At 49.5% G+C, this 18020-nt stretch overlaps 1 protein-coding gene across 2 annotated transcripts in view; it reads right to left on the reverse strand.

The window, feature by feature from the left end:
- LOC137645777 (F-box/LRR-repeat protein 20) overlaps positions 1-18020 on the reverse strand; it is a 325431-nt gene that overhangs the window by 55561 nt on the left and 251850 nt on the right. For both annotated transcript variants that reach the window (XM_068378688.1, XM_068378689.1), the window contains exon 8: positions 11496-11597. In XM_068378688.1, the coding sequence (XP_068234789.1) occupies positions 11496-11597 (102 nt within the window). The remainder of the gene's footprint in view (positions 1-11495; positions 11598-18020) is intronic.

Here is an 18020-nt window from a genome sequence, read left to right on the forward strand (position 1 = left end):
GATTTTAAACAATCCTTGGGTGATGGAGCCCAGACTAGCCAGTCGTCGAGGTAGGCCATCACCTGGACGTCTTGGAGGCGAAGCTGTTGAACGATGGCATCCGCCAGCTTTGTGAAGATCCGAGGGGCCACGTTGAGGCCGAAGGGCATGGCCCTGAAGGCGTAGCTTTTCCTTTGGAGTCGAAATCCTAGGTAGGAGGAAGCGTGGTGGTTCATTGGAACGTGCCAATAAGCATCCGCCAGGTCTATGGAGACCGTGTAGGAACCTTGAGGCAGAAGGGTCCTTATCTGTTGAAGAGTCAGCATCTTGAACTTGTTGTTCGCTATGAACTTGTTGAGGGGGGATAAGTCTAGAATGACTCTGAGCTTGTCGGAGTCCTTCTTGGGGACGCAAAAGTCTCCCTTGGAACCTGGTTGACTTTACCCTCCTTATCACCTTCTTGTTCAAGAGATCTAGGACATATTCTTCCAGAAGGGGGGTTGATTGTTGGAAGAATTGCTGGAAGGTTGGGGGTGGTTGAGTCCAACTCCAGCCTACACCCTTCTTGACGATGCTGTGTGCCCAGGGATCGAAGGTCCAACGATCCTGGAATTGGCGGAGTCTTCCTCCCACCGGAAGCACTTCATTGCTTCTGGTGTCCCGAGGGTTTACTGCCTCGGCTGCTAGCTCCCCTTCCTCCTCTGCCTCTGGAGGGACGGTGAGATGCGTCTCTGCCTGCACCTCTGTTTGAGCCTCTACCTTTGGGACGAAAGGTAGTCGTCTGTTGCTCGAAAGCAGGGGTGAAAACCGGCGACTGTGACAAGACCGGTTGGGTGACCAGCTGAAAGGTCTGCTGTGGCTGAGCTGCCACTTGGGGAGTAGCGGGTCCCGGAAACTGCCGTCTCTGTTGACGTTGCTGGGGTTTCTGTGAAATATGTTGGCATGTGGTTGTTTGAGTAGATCGTGTCGTGGAGGGAGTTCTCTTGGAGACTCCGTCAGGAGTTTCAGAAGGTCCGGAAACCATTTCGCGTGATGCCAAAACAGAGTTATGGGGGTCATTGAAAGCTTGACCGATGTTCTGGCCTTGAGTACCTTCCTCATCAGACAGAATGGGGGAAATGCGTAAACATCGATGTTGTCTCACCACTGTTGGAATTCATCTTGCCAGAGAGCCTTGAGGTCTGGGACTGGGGAGCAGTACAATGGGAGCCTGAGGTTCATTGCCATTGCAAAGAGATCCACTGTCAGAGAACCCCACAAAGCCAGGACTTTGTTGGCTACTAGATGATCCAAAGACCACTCGATACTCACTATCTGAGATGCTCTGCTCAGGTTGTCGGCAAGCACATACCTCTTGCCTGGAATGAGGCGTGCCGATTGTGGTATCGAGTGAATCTCGGCCCATCTAAGTATCTCCTTGATTGTTGATGTAAGCCAATACTGTGGTGTTGTCGCTCATCACCATCCCTAAGTGGGGCGCCAGGCACAGTTAGAAGGCCAGAAAGACAGCCTTTATCACTAGGAGATTTATGTGGAGGTACTCTTTTGACTCTGACCAGAGGCCTGAGGTCGTGTGGTACAGCATGTGGGCCCCCTACCCATTTTTAAAAACATCTGAGAACAGCATCAAATCTAGGGGGAGGAAAAGAGGGTCCACTCGCTTTCGTAGGTTCTCATCTGACACCCACCATTCAAGGTCCGTCTGTTCCGCTGATCGCATGGAGATCCGGATGTCCAGGGAACTGAGAGCCTGATTCCACCGGTATTTGAGTTGCCACTGGAGGGATCTCATCCTGAAACGACCGTTGGGAACTAGACGGGCCAGCAATGAAAGGTGACCAAGGAGACGTAACAATGGCTGCGCTGGAAGCTCTTCTCATCTGAGAGAAGCTCTTGCGACCTTTCTCAGCCTCGATATTCTATCGTCTGATTTGAAGGCTTTGTGGAGATTGGTGTCTATTATCATGCCTACGTACAGTACTCGACAAAAATATGCGACCATGGGGCCGAGAGGTCGCATATTTTTGGCGAAAAAAGAATCATGTTTTTCGAGGGTGAATAAAATTCGCCAATGAAATGCGACCCTACAGTGAAGTCACAGAATGCCACCTGTGTTTCCCGCTACCCGAGAAACCTCCTCAGTCTCTCTCTGTTAATGGCGGTGCGCGGTTCTCTTGCGCGTTCTCTTCCCTTACCACCCCTTGGATTATAGCAGTTGTTCGGTGGTTTTCGGTGCTAGTGACTATACTATGGCACCTACAAAGGATTTAACTAGTGATTGTATAGCGCAGATAGTGGGACTAAAGGTTGCAGGCCATACAATTAAAGAAATTTGTAATTTTACTGGTGCAGGGCCGACGAGTGTGAAGAAGTACATTCGGTTATGGCATGAGGGTGGGTGCAAGCAAACACCGAAAGTTAAGCAACGGCCTGGCCGTTCTAGGAAAACTTCTAGACGTGCTATTAGTATTCTGAAACGTACTGTGGAATCAGAAACGTCTACCACAGCTAGAAAAATAAAGGAGGAGAATCCTGGAGTGTTTTCTGAGGTGTCTGTGAGAACAGTGTCACGGCGCTTAAATGAGTTGGGGTACAACAGCTTCAAGCGCACCAAGAAGCCTCTCATTACCAAGAAGCAGAGGGTAAAGAGGTGTAATTTTGCTAAGAAATACGGACAGTGGAGTGATGATCAGTGGCTGAGGGTTCTGTGGTCTGATGAGGCTAATTTTAATATTACTTGTAACAGAAATTCACGAGTGTACCGTCGTAAAGGTAGTGACCCGTTAGATCCACGGTACATTGAGAGTACCGTTAAGCACCCTGATACGCTTATGGTTTGGGGCTGTTTTAGTGGACTTGGCCTTGGAAAGCTTGTTTTTTTACCCCCTATTTGCGAATGAACAAAGAAATTTATTTGGACCTCCTTGCTGAACATTTGCACGAATTTTTCTAGATAACAGGTGCACAGGTGTTCCAGCAAGACGGTGCACCTTGCCACACTGCCCGTGTTGTCAAGGATTGGTTGTCTGTGTGTGAGATTCCAATCATAGACGATTGGCCAGGTAGCTCTCCAGATATTAACCCCATAGAAAATCTCTGGAGCATAATTAAAAAAGACCTTCAGTCGAAAGACGTCAGCTCTCTGTCGCGTTTGGAAGCAGCCATCGGAGAGTCGTGGGCCAATATACCTCCACAAAACCTCCGTAACTTGGCTTTGTCTATTCCAAAATGGCTAAAGCAGGTGTTGAAGAGGAAGGGTGGACCAACAAAATATTAATCAAGGTAATTAAAACTTTTTATTATGTTTCATTCCCAATATATATGTACGTATTCATTATTTGTTGAGTTTTTAATGGGGGGTAGTCGCATATTTTTGTCGAGTACTGTATACCAGTCTCTGTGTTGGATGCAGGGAGGACTTCTCGAGGTTTACCATGACCCCCAGATCTTGGCAAACCCTCATTAGTTTGTCTTGATGTTGAAGAAGGGTTGACAACGAGTCTGCTAGGATTAGCCAGTCGTCCAGATAACGAAGGAGACGGATGACAATCCTGTGTCCCCAAGATGACACTAGGGCAAACACTGGTGAAAACTTGAGGTGCTGTGGAAAGACTGAAGCACAGTACCTTGAAATGGTATTTCCTGTTGTCTAGACTGAATCTTAAGTAGTTCCTTCAAGACAGATGGATTGGGATCTGGAAGTATGCATCCTTTAGGTCCAGTGTGCATATTAAGTCCTTTGGTCTTACCGCTAGTCTGACCGTGTCTGCTGTCTCCATGCTGAACGGAGTTTAACAAACTTGTTCAGAGCCGAGACGTCGATGACTGATCTCCAGCCTCCAGACACCTTTTTCACAAGAAGAGTCGACTGAAGAAACCTGGAAACTCATCAAGAACCTCCTGGAGAGTGCCCTTCTTCAATAGGGTTTGGACTTCTTCCCGGAGGGATAGCCCCTTTCCTGATCCCCTCGCAAAAGAGTCTATTGACACTTGATTCCTAGTCAGGGGAGGGAAAGATGTTATGACCGGGGCGCAATACCCTAAACGAATCACAAAGATTGTCCAGGGTTCTGCCCCGAGTTGCTTCCACCTGTCCAAGCAACTTTGTAGGCATTCCCCTACTGGTGGACAAGCAGGGGGAGTGCCTATCCTAGCGCTTGCGGACTTAGCTGCTCCCTCTAGGACATTTTCCTCCCCTGGAGGACTTAGTGCCTTTCGTGTCCTAGACAGGAAAGGGCTTCTTAGACACTGTTGTCTAAGCTGCTGTTTTGTTCATCATGGTCTTGGCTGGACAGGATTGCTGAGGAGCTGTTGTTTATAGGGCTTGGAAGTCAAAGCACTATGGAGGGATTCCTGATGGGACTTTCTCCATCTCTCAGCAGTATGTTCCATGTCCTTAGGCTCAAATAGATGGGATCCCTCTAGAGAGGAATTCCTGAGCCTGGTGATCTCAGCATTTGGGACTTGCTAGTGGAATCTCTCAAACACCCCATTCCAACGTTTCAGAATGGTATTCGCCCACAAGTTTTAAACTTATGGGCGAGAAACTCGATCGTGAGGGTGCCTGTGAGCAATAAAGTCTCCATTGCTTTCCTGGTAAGTTCCTTGGAGAAATCCTCAGTTTGTACCAGGATTCACACGGTCCCTAACTAAACCTCTAGCCACGAAATAGCCTGCATGGCATACTTTGTGACCTTCTCCTGATTAAGGATCTCGGTTGCAGAGAGTGAGACCTGTCGGTTGGAGTCTCTCTCCTCGGGGAAGTGACCGCATTTGAGACTCTGAGAAGAAGCTGTGGTTCCTTGCAGTAGGTCTGCTGGAGCTGTAGGATGCTTCGAAGAGCTGGCAAATAGAGCAGGCTTGAAAGCTTGCAACACTGCTCTGACCATAGCACTGAACCACGGCTGCTGAATCACTGACGCTGTCAGAGATCCCCTGAAGGGAAAGGGACCAAAGGTTCCCTGCGAGGAGTCTCTGTTGTTGATGAGCCCGCCTTAAAGGAAGGCAGCTTCGGGAACCTGAACCCTTCTGTGGAGACACCTTCCCCTTTCCCTGGCGGTCGTGCTGTAATTCATTTGCGGGGAGGGGAATGAGGCGATGGTGACCTGTCGATTCGATGTTCCTTACACCTAGGAGCCTGTAGAACCTGCTCATGGCCGTGGAGCAAGTGCGCCGGTGAGCACTGAAGCATTGGCGAGCAGTAGTGAGCACTGAAGCATTGGCGAGCAGTAGTGAGCCGGATAGCACTTGTGCACAGAAGAGCGCCAGCGCGCAGAAAGGCAGTGCGCATATTCCTGAGAATGTGTAGGAGAGCACTGGCACGCAGTACAGCGCTGCGCAGGAGGATGCTGGTTCGCAGTTTTTGGTGAATGCACAGGAGAGCGCTGGCGCGCAGGTGAGTACTGGCGAGCTGAAGAGCGCCGGCGAGCCTCAAAGAGAGAGCTTTGGCACAGGAGAGCCCCGATGCGCAGAGGAGCGCTGGCACTTGGGAGAGCGGTGACCTATAGGAGAGCACTATCGGTTTGGAGAGCACTTTCATGCACATGAAAGCGCTGACAAGCTTGATTGGTGGCGATCATAGGTTGGCTGGCAAGCTGGCAAACGCTGCTCTTTGGAACGGTGGGGCTGCGCTGGAGAGCGCCTGGGGCATTGGAGGGCACTGAGGACAAGCAGGAGAAGGCTGGCGATCAGGCGAATGTCGAAGTGCTGGATAGCACTGACGCACTGGAGAGTGAAAACGCTCTGGAAAGCATTGGAGTGCAGGCTGGTACTGACGTGCTTTGGAGAGAGCTGGAGAGCGATGGCGCGCAGCTGAACGCTTAGGTAGAAAATTCAGAGGATGTACAGGAGACAGGAATGGTGACGGCAGGTCAGCAGGTTGGCTGGAAGGTCGAACAGGAACAGGGATGTGCCCTGTGGAAGGGCAAACATCCATTGATGGGGATCGTGAATGATTCACAGAAGAGTCCAGGGCCAAAGTCCAAGGACTAGCGGCAGCGTCGTCAGGAGAAGGACCAGGGACGGGTGAAGGTCGAGGGCCAGAAGACAACTTCAGCGGAGGCTCCTCTGCGGGGTACTGCTGCGAAGACGAGGCTGAAGAGCCGAAGCGGCGCCTTTTCACCGATGATGAAGGGCCACTTCTAAGGTGAAGCGGAGGGCGAGCTATGCGACGGAGACACCCTCTAGCGGCCGTTGGATCAGCAAGCTGACCTTGAGCAGCAGTCCTCCAAAGAGGATTCTCTATGAGAGAACTTCCCTGAGGTAGAGAAACACTCGCAGGAGAGACCAACGATGGACTTAGTTTCTCCCTCAAAGGATGAACAGGAACGGGGGAAACGTAGTCGGCAGCAACAGCTGGAGAGTCTGGAGGGGCAGGCGTGTCGGTAGCGGCCACAGAAGATGCCTCTGACACCACAATGTCGCCAAGAGCTAGAGAATCCACCTTTGAAGTCGACGACGGCTGCACACTTGCACTGCGGAGGATAAGTTGCAGGAAGGAGTCATAGAAGGGCGGATCTAGAAGCCCCAAGGATGACCACACCTGTAACACTGAAGACATAGACAAGGCCTCACCCGGGGGGGGGGGGGGGGGAGAGGTAGGGCCACTTCGCTAGGGGAAGCAACACCATCTCTCAAGGACAGCGGTTGGCCAAAAATTAAAGAGTCTACGCTACTGCTCAGCAACCTCTCGGAAGAGGCCAAACGAGTAGGAGATTCGGAGGAAGGTCAGGAGGCAGAAGAAGAGGTCTTGGGTATATTCCCCTTTGAAAGAACCATCGAAGGAGAAATATCCCGCTTAGACTTCTTCCGTCATCGCCAAAACCTTTCCCACTGGGAGGCAAACCACTCCCGACACTCATTACACTTATTACCACTATCACATCGTTGACCTCTGCAGGCGGGACAAAGTGTGTGGCGGTCAGTGTCAACAGCCGACATGAAAGTACAGCAGGGCTGGCCTTCAAGGTCAGGGCAAATACACATGGTCGGCAGAAGTCAACACAAACAAAAAGCATTAATGGCAGTCCAAAATATAACTTGGAGAGGATAAAGAACGGCAACGACCATTCACCATCCAAGCCAAAATCAAAGTGAGCTAAATCACCGGTGCGGGAGCGGTAGAAAGCTAACTTCCCCACCCCTGCTAACTAGCGGAATGGGTAGTTAACCCTCGCAAAATTTTAATGGCTCATCATTTCAGCTTAGCCGAAAGTAATATCCCTAAATCATCGCCTGGCTCCTATTTCATCACGATTTTGATGAGAATTTTTATTTAATAGGTATTGCGTTGTTCTTGGCCATCCCGAATGCTGTTGTCAACTATTAGAAATCAAATTCTTTATGTTGGGTAAACAACCACAAAGAATTTTTTTTTCCCTAGGCTGGTGCTGTTAGAAAGATCCCCCGAAAGGAAGAGAACCGAAGGTGCTCTTTGGGGAGTCTTCTCTGAAACCTTTCGTGGGTCCGCCTTAGGCGCCGGAATCTACGGAATCTTGAATTCCCCGGAAGTGCCCGTTCCATCTTTCCCCGGCAGTTGCGCTGTAATGCGTTTACGGGGAGGGGAATGGGGCGACTGAGACTTGTGGGAAAAGACTGCCCTTCGTCAGTGAGTGGACCGACGGTCTGGATAGCGAACACCTGCCTTTCCATTCCTGTTCCTTGTCCTCGTGGACACCTACCTGTTCCTCTGTCTGATGGCAAGACTTCCTGGAAGTCAGAGGAGGATGATGAGAATCGTCCTCTGTCTGTGCCTAACAAGGTTGTGGAACATCCCTATGCGTTGGCAAGCAACTACGCGTTGGCGAACGTGTCTAACCGGTGACGGTTGATGGAGAGAGCTCGGAGTAGGCACATTTGCGCTTTGGTGAGCAGGGCAAAGCTGCACTGGACTTTGAGGGCTTTTCAGTACCAAAGACACCGTCTACGACAGTGTCCTTGCACTCTTGGAGGGGGTATCTCTGGGTCGGCAAACCCGTTGAAAACGTTCATAAAAGTCAGAACCTGCCAGAACACATGCTCTGGCTCTTTCTGTTCCCCCCTCTGAGGTGGGACTGGCAGCGAAGTCTCCTTCATCTACTCCTGAGACCTCGTCTCGGGGTGGGTCACGGTCATCTCTAGGATGACTGACAATTCCTATGGGTCAGGCAGTCCTCGAGGAGGAGTTTGGTAACATCTCCGAATCCTTCGACTCCTTGCGAGGCAGAAAGTAAGTTTCCAACATGGAATACCTGGCTGGTCTGTCCTTGTTTCTTCCGGAGGTGGAGTGCTCTCCTCACAAAGGGAGTCTTCTTCCGAAGGTGAAAGGGAGGAGACTGACACATGTTCCTCGTGGGGTTCCCTTGACTGGGGTGGTGGTGAGCCAGGAGAGCGCATGGAAGGAAAACCAGGAAGGCTTGGCCTTACTGTTGATGGCCTTACAGGGGTCAGTTTCACCCTAGAGGATGAGATGGCATCTGAGACCCCTCTATTACTTTTCGGGGGAGAGGCAGCCGAGGTTCTTTGCCAGGAATCTGCTAGTGCCGAAGAGTGTTGAAGGCTAGCAGAGGCTTCAGCAGAGCAAGCTGAGAGGGCAGGCCCGAAAGCTTGCACTACTGCCCTGATGGCGCTGGCGCTGTTGGAAAGATCTCCCGATGGGAAGAGAACCGAAGGTTCCCTTCGGGGAGTCTTCTCTGAAACCATTCGTGAGTCAGCCTTAGGCGCCGGAATCTACGGAATCTTGAATTCCCCGGAAGTGCCCTTTCCATGTTTCCCCGCCAGTTGCGCTGTAATGCATTTATGGGGAGGGGAATGGGGCGACTGAGACTTGTGGGAAAAGACTCTGCCCTTCCTCGGTGAGAGGGCCGATGGTCTGGATGGCGAACACCTACCTTTCCATTCCTGTTCCCTGTCCTCTTGGACACCTACCTGTTCCTCCATCTGATGCCGAGACTTCCTGGAAGTCGGAGGAGGAAAATGAGAATCGTCCTCTGTCTGTGTCTGCCAAGGTGGTGGAACATGACTATGTGTTGGCGAACGCTGTTTAAACGGTGACGGTTGACGGGGAGAGCTCGGAGAAGGCATATTTGCGCATTGGCGAGTGGTGGCGTGCTGGTGAGTGCTGGTGCATTAGCGAGCTGGCGAACGTTGGCGCGTTGGAGCAGGAAGACGTGTCAGGGATCGTTGACGTGTAGGCACCGACTGACGATGGGAATGTCCTGTCCAATGATCCGTTGACGTGCGCGAACGCTGACGTTTTGGTGAATGTTGCTGTGGAGAGAGCTGGAGAGAACCAAAGGCAGAAACTTCTGGAGGTTTCCTTGAAGTTTGGCTAGGGGCAGCAGTCGCGTGTCCAGGAGAGCGATAGTCCAAAGTAATGCATTGCTTGGGGGAACAGTGTTTGGGAGGAGCTTGGAGTGCTGCCGAGCGAAGGGTAGGTCGACGATGGTCATCAGGAGTGCGTCGAACAGGATCAACCGGTCAAGTCGGAGAGACGTGAGCAGGTGAATGACGTGCAGGTGAAAGGTGTGCAGGCAAATGGTGCGTAGGAGAATGGCATGAGGGCGATTGGTGTGCGGGAGGTTGGTGCGTGCGAGATTGGTGTGTAGGCCATTGTGCCAATGGCCTACACACCAATCTCCATCGCGCCAACGTTCGCCAACTCGCTAATGCACCAGCGCTCACCAGCACGCCACCACTCGCCAGGCAGACAGCGAGATGGAGGGTGACGAGCGGTAGGAAGTCATTAACCAGGAGACAGGAGAGGAGACGGATGAGCAGGTGGTCAGTGTCTAAGGTCGGCGAGTTGAAGATGGGCCGCAGCAGCATGTCAAGCTGGCGAAAGAATGGATCCTTCAGAAGGACGAACATCCTCCGAAGGGGATCACGGGGCAGAGACTCCAGAACCGATGTTTATGGACTAGCAGCAGAGTCGTCAGAAGAAGGTCCGGAGGCAGGCGAATGTTGAGAAGCAAATGAGGTAGGACGAGGAGGCTCCTCCAAAGAAGAGGGTTGTGATGATGAGGTTGAAGATCCAAAGAGGTGTCTCATCACCAATAGTGAAGGAGCACCACTGAGGCGAAGAGGACGAGGAGCACGAGAACGATACCCACAGTGACGCCCTGTATGGGTTGGGGGATCAGCAAGCCAACCTTCAGCAGCAGTCCTATGAAGAGGAGTCTCTATGAAAGAACTCCCCCGAGGGGGAGAAACACTCGCAAGGGAGACGTGCCTAGGAATTTGCTTCCGCCTCGATGGATGTTCGGCAGGGGGGGGGGGGAGTGTAGTCTTTTGCAACGGCGTAGGAGTCAGAAGAGGCAGGAACGTCGGCAAGATGGGCAGCAGACGACACCTCTGACACCACGACCTCGACAAGGGCCAGAGGATCCACCCCTAGGTTGACGAATGCTGCGCGCTAGCACCAAGGCTAAGCTGCTGCAGAAGGGCTTCCTTATAGGGCGGACCCAGTAACCCCCAAGGATGGCCAAACCTGTAGATGAAGAGAAAAAGCCACGGACACCAGCCCGCGGGGAAGCAACACCGTATCTCGAGGACCGAGGTTGTCCAGGGGTTAAAGGTCCTGCGCTTCTACTCAACAGTCCCTCCCCAAGGAGACTGAATATGCAGGAGCTTCAGAGGAAGGTCGGGAAGCGGAGAAAGAAGCCTTGTGTTCTTCTACTTCGAAGAAACCTTCTAAGGAGAAGAGTCCCGCTTAAACTTCTTCTTTCGCTGTCACCACACCCTTTCCCACTGGGAGGCAGACCACTCCCGACACTCAGTACACTCATTATCCGCATTACACCGTTGACCTCTGCTAGTAGGACAAAGGGTGTGAAGATCAGTGTTCTCGACGGACATAAAGGTACCGCAGGAGCGGCCCTCAGGCCCTGGACAGGTACGCATGGCTGGCAGAGGTCAACACACGCAAACACTGAAAAGAGAAAGCAAAATAGCATTAATGGCAGTAAAAATATTTGCGAGGATGAAGAGCAGCAACGACCGTTCACCATCCAAGCCAAAAGCAAAGTGAGCTCAACCACAGGTGTGTGAGTGGGAAGGGTAGCAAGCTACCACCCGCTAACTAGCAGGATGGATAGTTAACCATCGATAAATTTTAAGGGCTCATCTTTTCAACTTCACTGAAAATAATACCCCTAATAAATTGTGTAGGTTTGTGTTCCAGTTACGGAACAAATATGATGTAAGAAACCACATGCAGAATACATGTATCCACACATAAACACAATCATGACAAAAAATTATAAAAGAACAAATGAGGGAAACCCAATATTCCCAAGGTTTCCGAGAGTTGATGATACAAAAAGTAAAGAAACTGACAAAATTAAAGGAAATTCTACATAGAAAATCAATATTTGCAAGATTCTTCTACAAGCTTAACTGCATGAAATATCTCAAATTGAACTGAAATGTAACAACAATGGGTTGTGTCTCATACATAGAAATCATAAGAATTAAATCAAGAGAATAAATATTACATAAAATTATATTTCAAAAGGTATGCACTGATATAAAATACTTACAAGCTTCTCAAGTCTTGGGCACCCGGAAGCTAAATGATTTAAAGTGGCATCAGTGATGAGAACACAATCTTCTAAGTCAATTTTCTCAAGCATTCGACAAGTCTGAAATTGATATTGATAAAAGAGCACCATTACATATACAGTGTAGAGAGAGAGAGAGAGAGAGAGAGAGAGAGAGAGAGAGAGAGAGAGAGAGAGAGAGAGAGAGAGAGAGAGAGAGCACATCATAACTCTATTATAATCCTTAACATTAAAATATCTCCATCCTTAAGTATAATAAAGTGTAATAACTGTTTACAAAACAGACCATATCTGCCTACATGAAGCTCAGTTTTATTAATAAGTTGTATGAGATCACTGGATCTTTTAAATATAACCAATTTGAATGGTAACTTTTATTTTTCCTTGCTATATCAACTCAAGTCCTTTATAATAGGATAAACACGTCTTCAGCAGAGCTGAAATGGTTGTTGAATTTATTTACAAGGTAATTAATGACAGGTAGTGAGCATGGGTGAGAAGCCCCTCCCCTCTACCTCCTGGATTCATCTCACCTTTGACCTTCGGCTCAGGAATGAAAGATGAGAAGTTTAACTTTAAAGGACATAAGTTTGTATAACTATGGAAAGTACAGAAAATTTTAAAATTTTTTTATCTACTTCAACCCATTTACAAACCTTTCATCCTATAAAAAAGGGAGACTTGCTGCTTGGCAGATTGGAACTCCCCCCTCTTTTCCCTAAAAATGTCAATCTGCCTAGTCCTGTACAAGAGCGAAGATGATTCCAGCAACCTCCTATCAGTCTATCACAGGGATGAGTAGACAGACATGCCCTGTACTGCCCAAAAAGATTGATGAGCAGATGCATTTCTCCTTCTGACCACATTCCTAAGACAATGAAGTCATTCAGGTGTACGCCCCACCCCTCCTTTGACGCATCTAAGTAAATTTCCACATCTAGGAGTGAAGTTGAGTGGGACTTCCCTGGTGAGGTTTTCCTCATTCAGTCACCAAACCTCCAGCCCGCTCCTGCCCCACTGTAACAGGATGGAAAGGGAGATCCCTCGAGGTGGACTAGCAATCTTTCAAACAGCACTGAAGAGAACTGGTGGAGCCACCCATGAGGAACATGTTTCTCCAGTGAAGAAAAGTGGTCGAGACGATTCTGCCAGTGCCAAACTGGGCTTTCTGTCTTGAACAGAAACAGTCCTACTCCCTCCTTAAGCTTGCTGATGCAATCGTTTGATGGAAAGGCTCTCACTGCTGCTGTATCTATCAGCATGCCCAAGTACTTCGACCTCTGCTTAGGTATGAGACTCATTTTCTCCCAGTTTATCATAATCAACAAATCATCATAAATTACTTAAAGTTGATCTTGATCCTATAGCAAGGGACTCACTGAAGAGGCCATAATCATCTAGTTATGTAGTTGTTGAGATACATCATCAGACGTGTCCCTTGCAAGTGGGCCCAAGCTGCTACTAAGGTGAACACCCAAGTCAACACCTTGAAAAGCAGTACACAGGTCCATCGAAAGCACGAAGTCTCCCTCATCTGATGGAAATCAACAGAAAACATACTGTTCCTATACTAAGTTTTTTTTTATGCACAAACGTTCAGTTATGAGGCCGCTGACTGATCTCCAGCCCTAAGTTTACTTCTCCACCAGGACAAGTCAACTGTAGAAGCCCAGAGACTCATCTCGAACGACTTCAATAGCATTCTTCTACAACATCCCTTCTCTGTCCACATGGCCAGGTCTTTCGATGATGTTGGAGGGTGGGATAAGAACTCTATCAATAAGCGAGATAAGGGGGCCGATAGACATGAAGAGTAATGTTTTTAAGAAGTACTGTATAGGTTTTATGGATAAGATTTAAATTTCTATTTCTGGGTCGATCTGTGTCGCCCGGTGAAAAGGTCCTTCTTGTCACTTTTCTGATATAAATAACTTCCAAATATACCAGAGAAAGTTAAAGCATAGAATGCAGAGGTTACTACCCTCGCGCGAACACCCTTAGGGCGTCGTGTATAAAGATAGGGCATGTGAAAACCACCATTCACAGGTTGTCTTCCATTTAGATAATTCCTTCGCCAATAAGGGATGAGCCGTTACAGCGGCACTAACCAAACCAACCTGAAACACTCCACCGACGCCCGACTCGAGCACCATCTACACATCCTTCTTTTGGACTCGTGTCGCGACGATACCCTTGTTTTTCAGTGTGCCCTTTTTCTCGGTTTTTTGGATTACTTCGCCATGGCTGAAGCTCTCCTTCCCCCTGCACCAATTTTAAGTACCATAGTTTGTTTTGGCATTGTTTATTGCCCGGGCTTGTACGCCTTAATTACGTTTTGCGTGTGTTTTAGTGCGATCGGCTGGTTGCCGTACAGCGTCTTCTACGCTTCATCACCACGCTTTGTTTACATGCCTTCGGGTAATTTTGTCATGCTAGGTTCTGTTATTAATCTTATGTTAGGTTAATTGGCCTTGTGCCCTAGTTTTAGAACCCCTCTTTTACCTTTAAGTACTTATTGAGTCGCTTCCGAGTCCGTGTTTTTACGTTAGCGAAGAATAGCGTTCGGCGTTTTATTACAGTTTAGTTCCCTACCCTAGGTAGGCTCTTCTGACTTGCTACGAGGTTTCCCTTCGTGCTTAACGTTCATTTTGGACTTGATTGTCATGTCTATGCTAGTCTTCTGTTTGTCAGAGTTTCTTTTATTGCCCCTTTCGTCTATTCTTTGCTAACTTTAATTTTGAATTCTATGTACTACTACTGACAGTTATGTTTTACATGTGTTATCGTTTAAGGTTCGTGTTTATTCTAGATCGAGCTTGGTACCCTATGAGTGAGAGAGGCTGGAGTTTCCAGCTTTCAGTTTTACATTACTGTCTCGGAATATTTTCCTCACAGATCAGGGTTTCTCCCCATCTCTCTCTCGCTTGAGATTATACATTTACTTGTTAGGTTACTTTGCTCTTTCTAGTAGGCTAGTGTTTTGTTTTTTACGTAGGTCCTGTCGTGTTTGAGTTTCCCTATTTAGGTTATTTCACTTGGCCTGCTCTCGAGCCGCCAACTTGTTCCCCCTCTCCCTCATAGTCCCACCTGACCCCGCTCCGGCCAGGGGATCTTGGGTCCGGACCCCGTTAACCCGGAGCTCCGCCATGGTTTTCCGCTAACGTACTTGAGCTGGGAACACATTACTTACCTAATTTACTCCGGTGCTCCCCTTCGACTGGGAAACCCTCCCCTCGTTGGCCTTCAGCACCTTTGACTTCGGGGCTACGACCCCTTCACACGACAATGTTAGTTATTTCTCCGCCCCCTTTTTTAACTCCGCTAGGTTACCTACCGGAGATCTTTTATATATCAAGGGCCACATCCCCCCGCCCCCGGAACTCCGGCGCACTACAGTTCTCATTTTTTACGACACTATGCCTAACTTTTAATGGTTCAACAGTAATTACTTAAGAGCTCCGGTGCCTCGTGAATTCCCTATCCTGGAACTCCGGCGCTCTAAGGAGCTTTCCATCTTTACGTCACTATGCCTAATTCATTATAGTTCATACAGTAATTACGTAGGAGCTCCGGTTCCTTATGAATTTCCCGAACCTACTAACACACATGATACAGACTCCTCCCTTGGTCTTTGCTCTATGCATGCCAACTTTCTCTCTTACCTTTTAGGTTAAGTTAGAACATTTTCGGGAGTTGATGTACTTATATATTCTTTTATTTTACAGAAAGTCCGCTGTGCCTCCAAGGGCTGCTCGGCGACGTTTGCGGATCCGGTGGGCCACGACGTCTGCCGGGCTCATGCGCACTGCGCGATCTCCTTCGCCCGGGAAGCAGGCCAAACCCCCTATATGGTCTGGTTCCCAGAGTCCTGTTTGCTCTGCTTCGAGCTCTCATCCATCCTCCTCAACGATGAGGTAAGATTTCTCAATATTACCGTTTATATTCTTGTTATTTTGGTTTTGGGAATTCTTCGATCATGGACGAGTAATAAATTTTTCGTAGCCTGAGTCTGTTACTTCAACCATTCCTTTCTACTTCTAACTCTACCCTCCTTTTTCAGGCTGACGAGGAGTCCATCAAGGCGGCCAAGTCCAGCCTCCGGACCTGGGTTTCGGGGTTCGGAAGAAACGCCCCTCAAGGCTGCCCTTACATGCTGGACGAGGACATGACCTCCCGGCTTTTCCCAGGATCCCCGTCGGCCGCCGTACCTACCGAAGACTCTACACCGCTCATCAAGGCGATTAGATCAGCCTTACCCGCTTCGGAGGAACACCAACTTTCCGGCGACGTCTCGGCTATAGATATCCACCTTGAGCCGATGGATGAAGAGGTAAGTGGTGTAGAGGACCTGGCAGACTCTTTCCTTTCTTCTCCTACTTCCACTTCCTTCCTGGGCTTTGACAAGCCCTCAGCTTCGCCTTGGGAGGGATCCTTATCGGTCTGTCCCAAAGTTATGCCTTTAAAGAAGCCAAACAGCAAACCCATTACATCATCTACGCCTCCAGCCTTATCCCCGGTCCCCGGACCTTCCACCTCCGCCGACATTCCAGTAATGCCAAAAACCCCTCATCCTTCTAAAGGACTGAAGGGTAAGTCCGCTAAGGGCAAGACATCGGCTCCGGTTGGTCACCCTGACCCCTACCCGGCTACTCTTGTGTCTATGGTCCAAGAGATGGTGAACACGGGGCTAGAGAAGCACTCAGCTGTAATGACGGAGCTCAAGGATATGGTCGCTAGCCTTCTCCGTTCTGGATCACACCCAGCTCCGCCTGTAGGCCCTGACACCTCTAAGCTGCCCCGTTCGACAAGAACAACGGTTCACTCGGCATGCTCCGTACCTGGATGGCACCTTGACTCTAGAGGGGTTACGTACCCGCCCTTTGGAGGACCTGGAGTTCTACCCTCCCGACCTCCAGTTTCCCTTTAACGGGTTCGTTCGACTAAGGGAACATGCTCTAGTCAGGATGGACAAGGTGCCTAAAGAAACTGTAATTTTCCCAAAAGAGCAAGCCCAAGCTGTCTGGGCTCGTACCCTTTCAGAATGGGGGTGCATTAACTCTAAATTGACCCCTCATAAGGGTTCGAACACAATTTTTACCTCGCCTTCGACTGTTCCTGCTCCTCTCACTGACAAAGTAGCGGAGTTAACAGTTCAAGCCCTAAGGACGGCCTCCCTATGCCAACCCTTAAGGAGACGGACCCTACCTCTCTCCTTATGCCAGCTCCAAGCGACTTTTGGCGGGATGCTCCGACCACCTTCACGGTGGGTAAATTGGATCCAGACTGTGCCTCCTCCATCTTTTCAGAGACTCACCAAACTCCCGGATCACCTGCTGAAAGCGGAGTTTGAGACGAGGAATAGGCTAGCGAGATCCCTTAACTCGCTTACATCCTCGGAGTTGATAGCCTCCCTGTATAACGAAGAACCAGTCTTTCGGGTACTGGCGAAGAGTCTCCTGCAGACTTTTCAGTCAGACCTGCATGACTTCTGGACCGCGAGGACCAGCTGCAGGAAATATGTTCTGGCGGAGGCTTCGATTAGGCACGAGCCTAATAGGCTTACTGTATTACCTCTTCCCGTTGGGGTAAATCTCTTTTCCCACAGGAAGAAGTGGATAAAGTCCTCCAGGACGCTGCCAGGGCTAACCAAAACCTTCAAGTCAGGTGGGGCCTTTCTAACAAACGTAAGTTTGAACCTGTGATGAGGCAGACATTCAATAAAAAGAAGCAAAGATTTCATTCTCCATATAAACCTGGTCGTGGCCAACATCGCCAATCTCCGGTTTCACAGACTCCGGCCCCGTCTACCTCCAAATCCACCCCTCCTCAACAGATCGTGTTTGTTCCGGCTCCTCAAGGCGCCCAACCTGCTTCCATGGCTACATGGATGACCTCCCCTGCATTCAACCAAGCTTTTGAAGCCTCCGGATCCTTTCGAGGATACCCTAGGCAGCCCGGAAGCAACAGGGCGAGAGGTCCGTTCCGTCAACGAGGCGGACCTAGAGCCAGAGGTTCCCGGGGAGGTAGGGGAGCGAAATTTAACCCCAATCAGTGAGACGGATCAGGTAGGAGGGAGACTATACAGGTTTCGAGACCAATGGACCTTCAGTCCTTGGGCCCACAGTATAGTCTCCAAAGGTCTGGGCTGGAAGTGGTCACAAGGTTCTCCACCTCCAACAGTAACCTTTTTTCAGAAACCCACCCCCCTTCTGGAAGAGTACACGAAAGATCTCTTAAAGAAGAAAGCCATAAAGAGAATACGGAAATTGAAATTTCAAGGACGCCTGTTCACGGTTCCGAAAAAGAATTTGACGACCTTAAGAGTAGTTGTGGACCTGTCCAAACTGAATTCCTACATTCTCTGCGACAGGTTCCGCATGCTGACTGTCTCTCAGGTGCGGAGCTTACTTCCCCGTGGGGCCGTCACCACCTCTATCGATCTTACAGATGCCTATTATCACGTCCCAGTGGCAAGGAACTTCTCTCTCTACCTAGGCTTCCGCC

Source organism: Palaemon carinicauda, chromosome 8 (assembly GCF_036898095.1).
Source record: "Palaemon carinicauda isolate YSFRI2023 chromosome 8, ASM3689809v2, whole genome shotgun sequence".
In the NCBI taxonomy this organism is placed as follows: domain Eukaryota; kingdom Metazoa; phylum Arthropoda; class Malacostraca; order Decapoda; family Palaemonidae; genus Palaemon; species Palaemon carinicauda.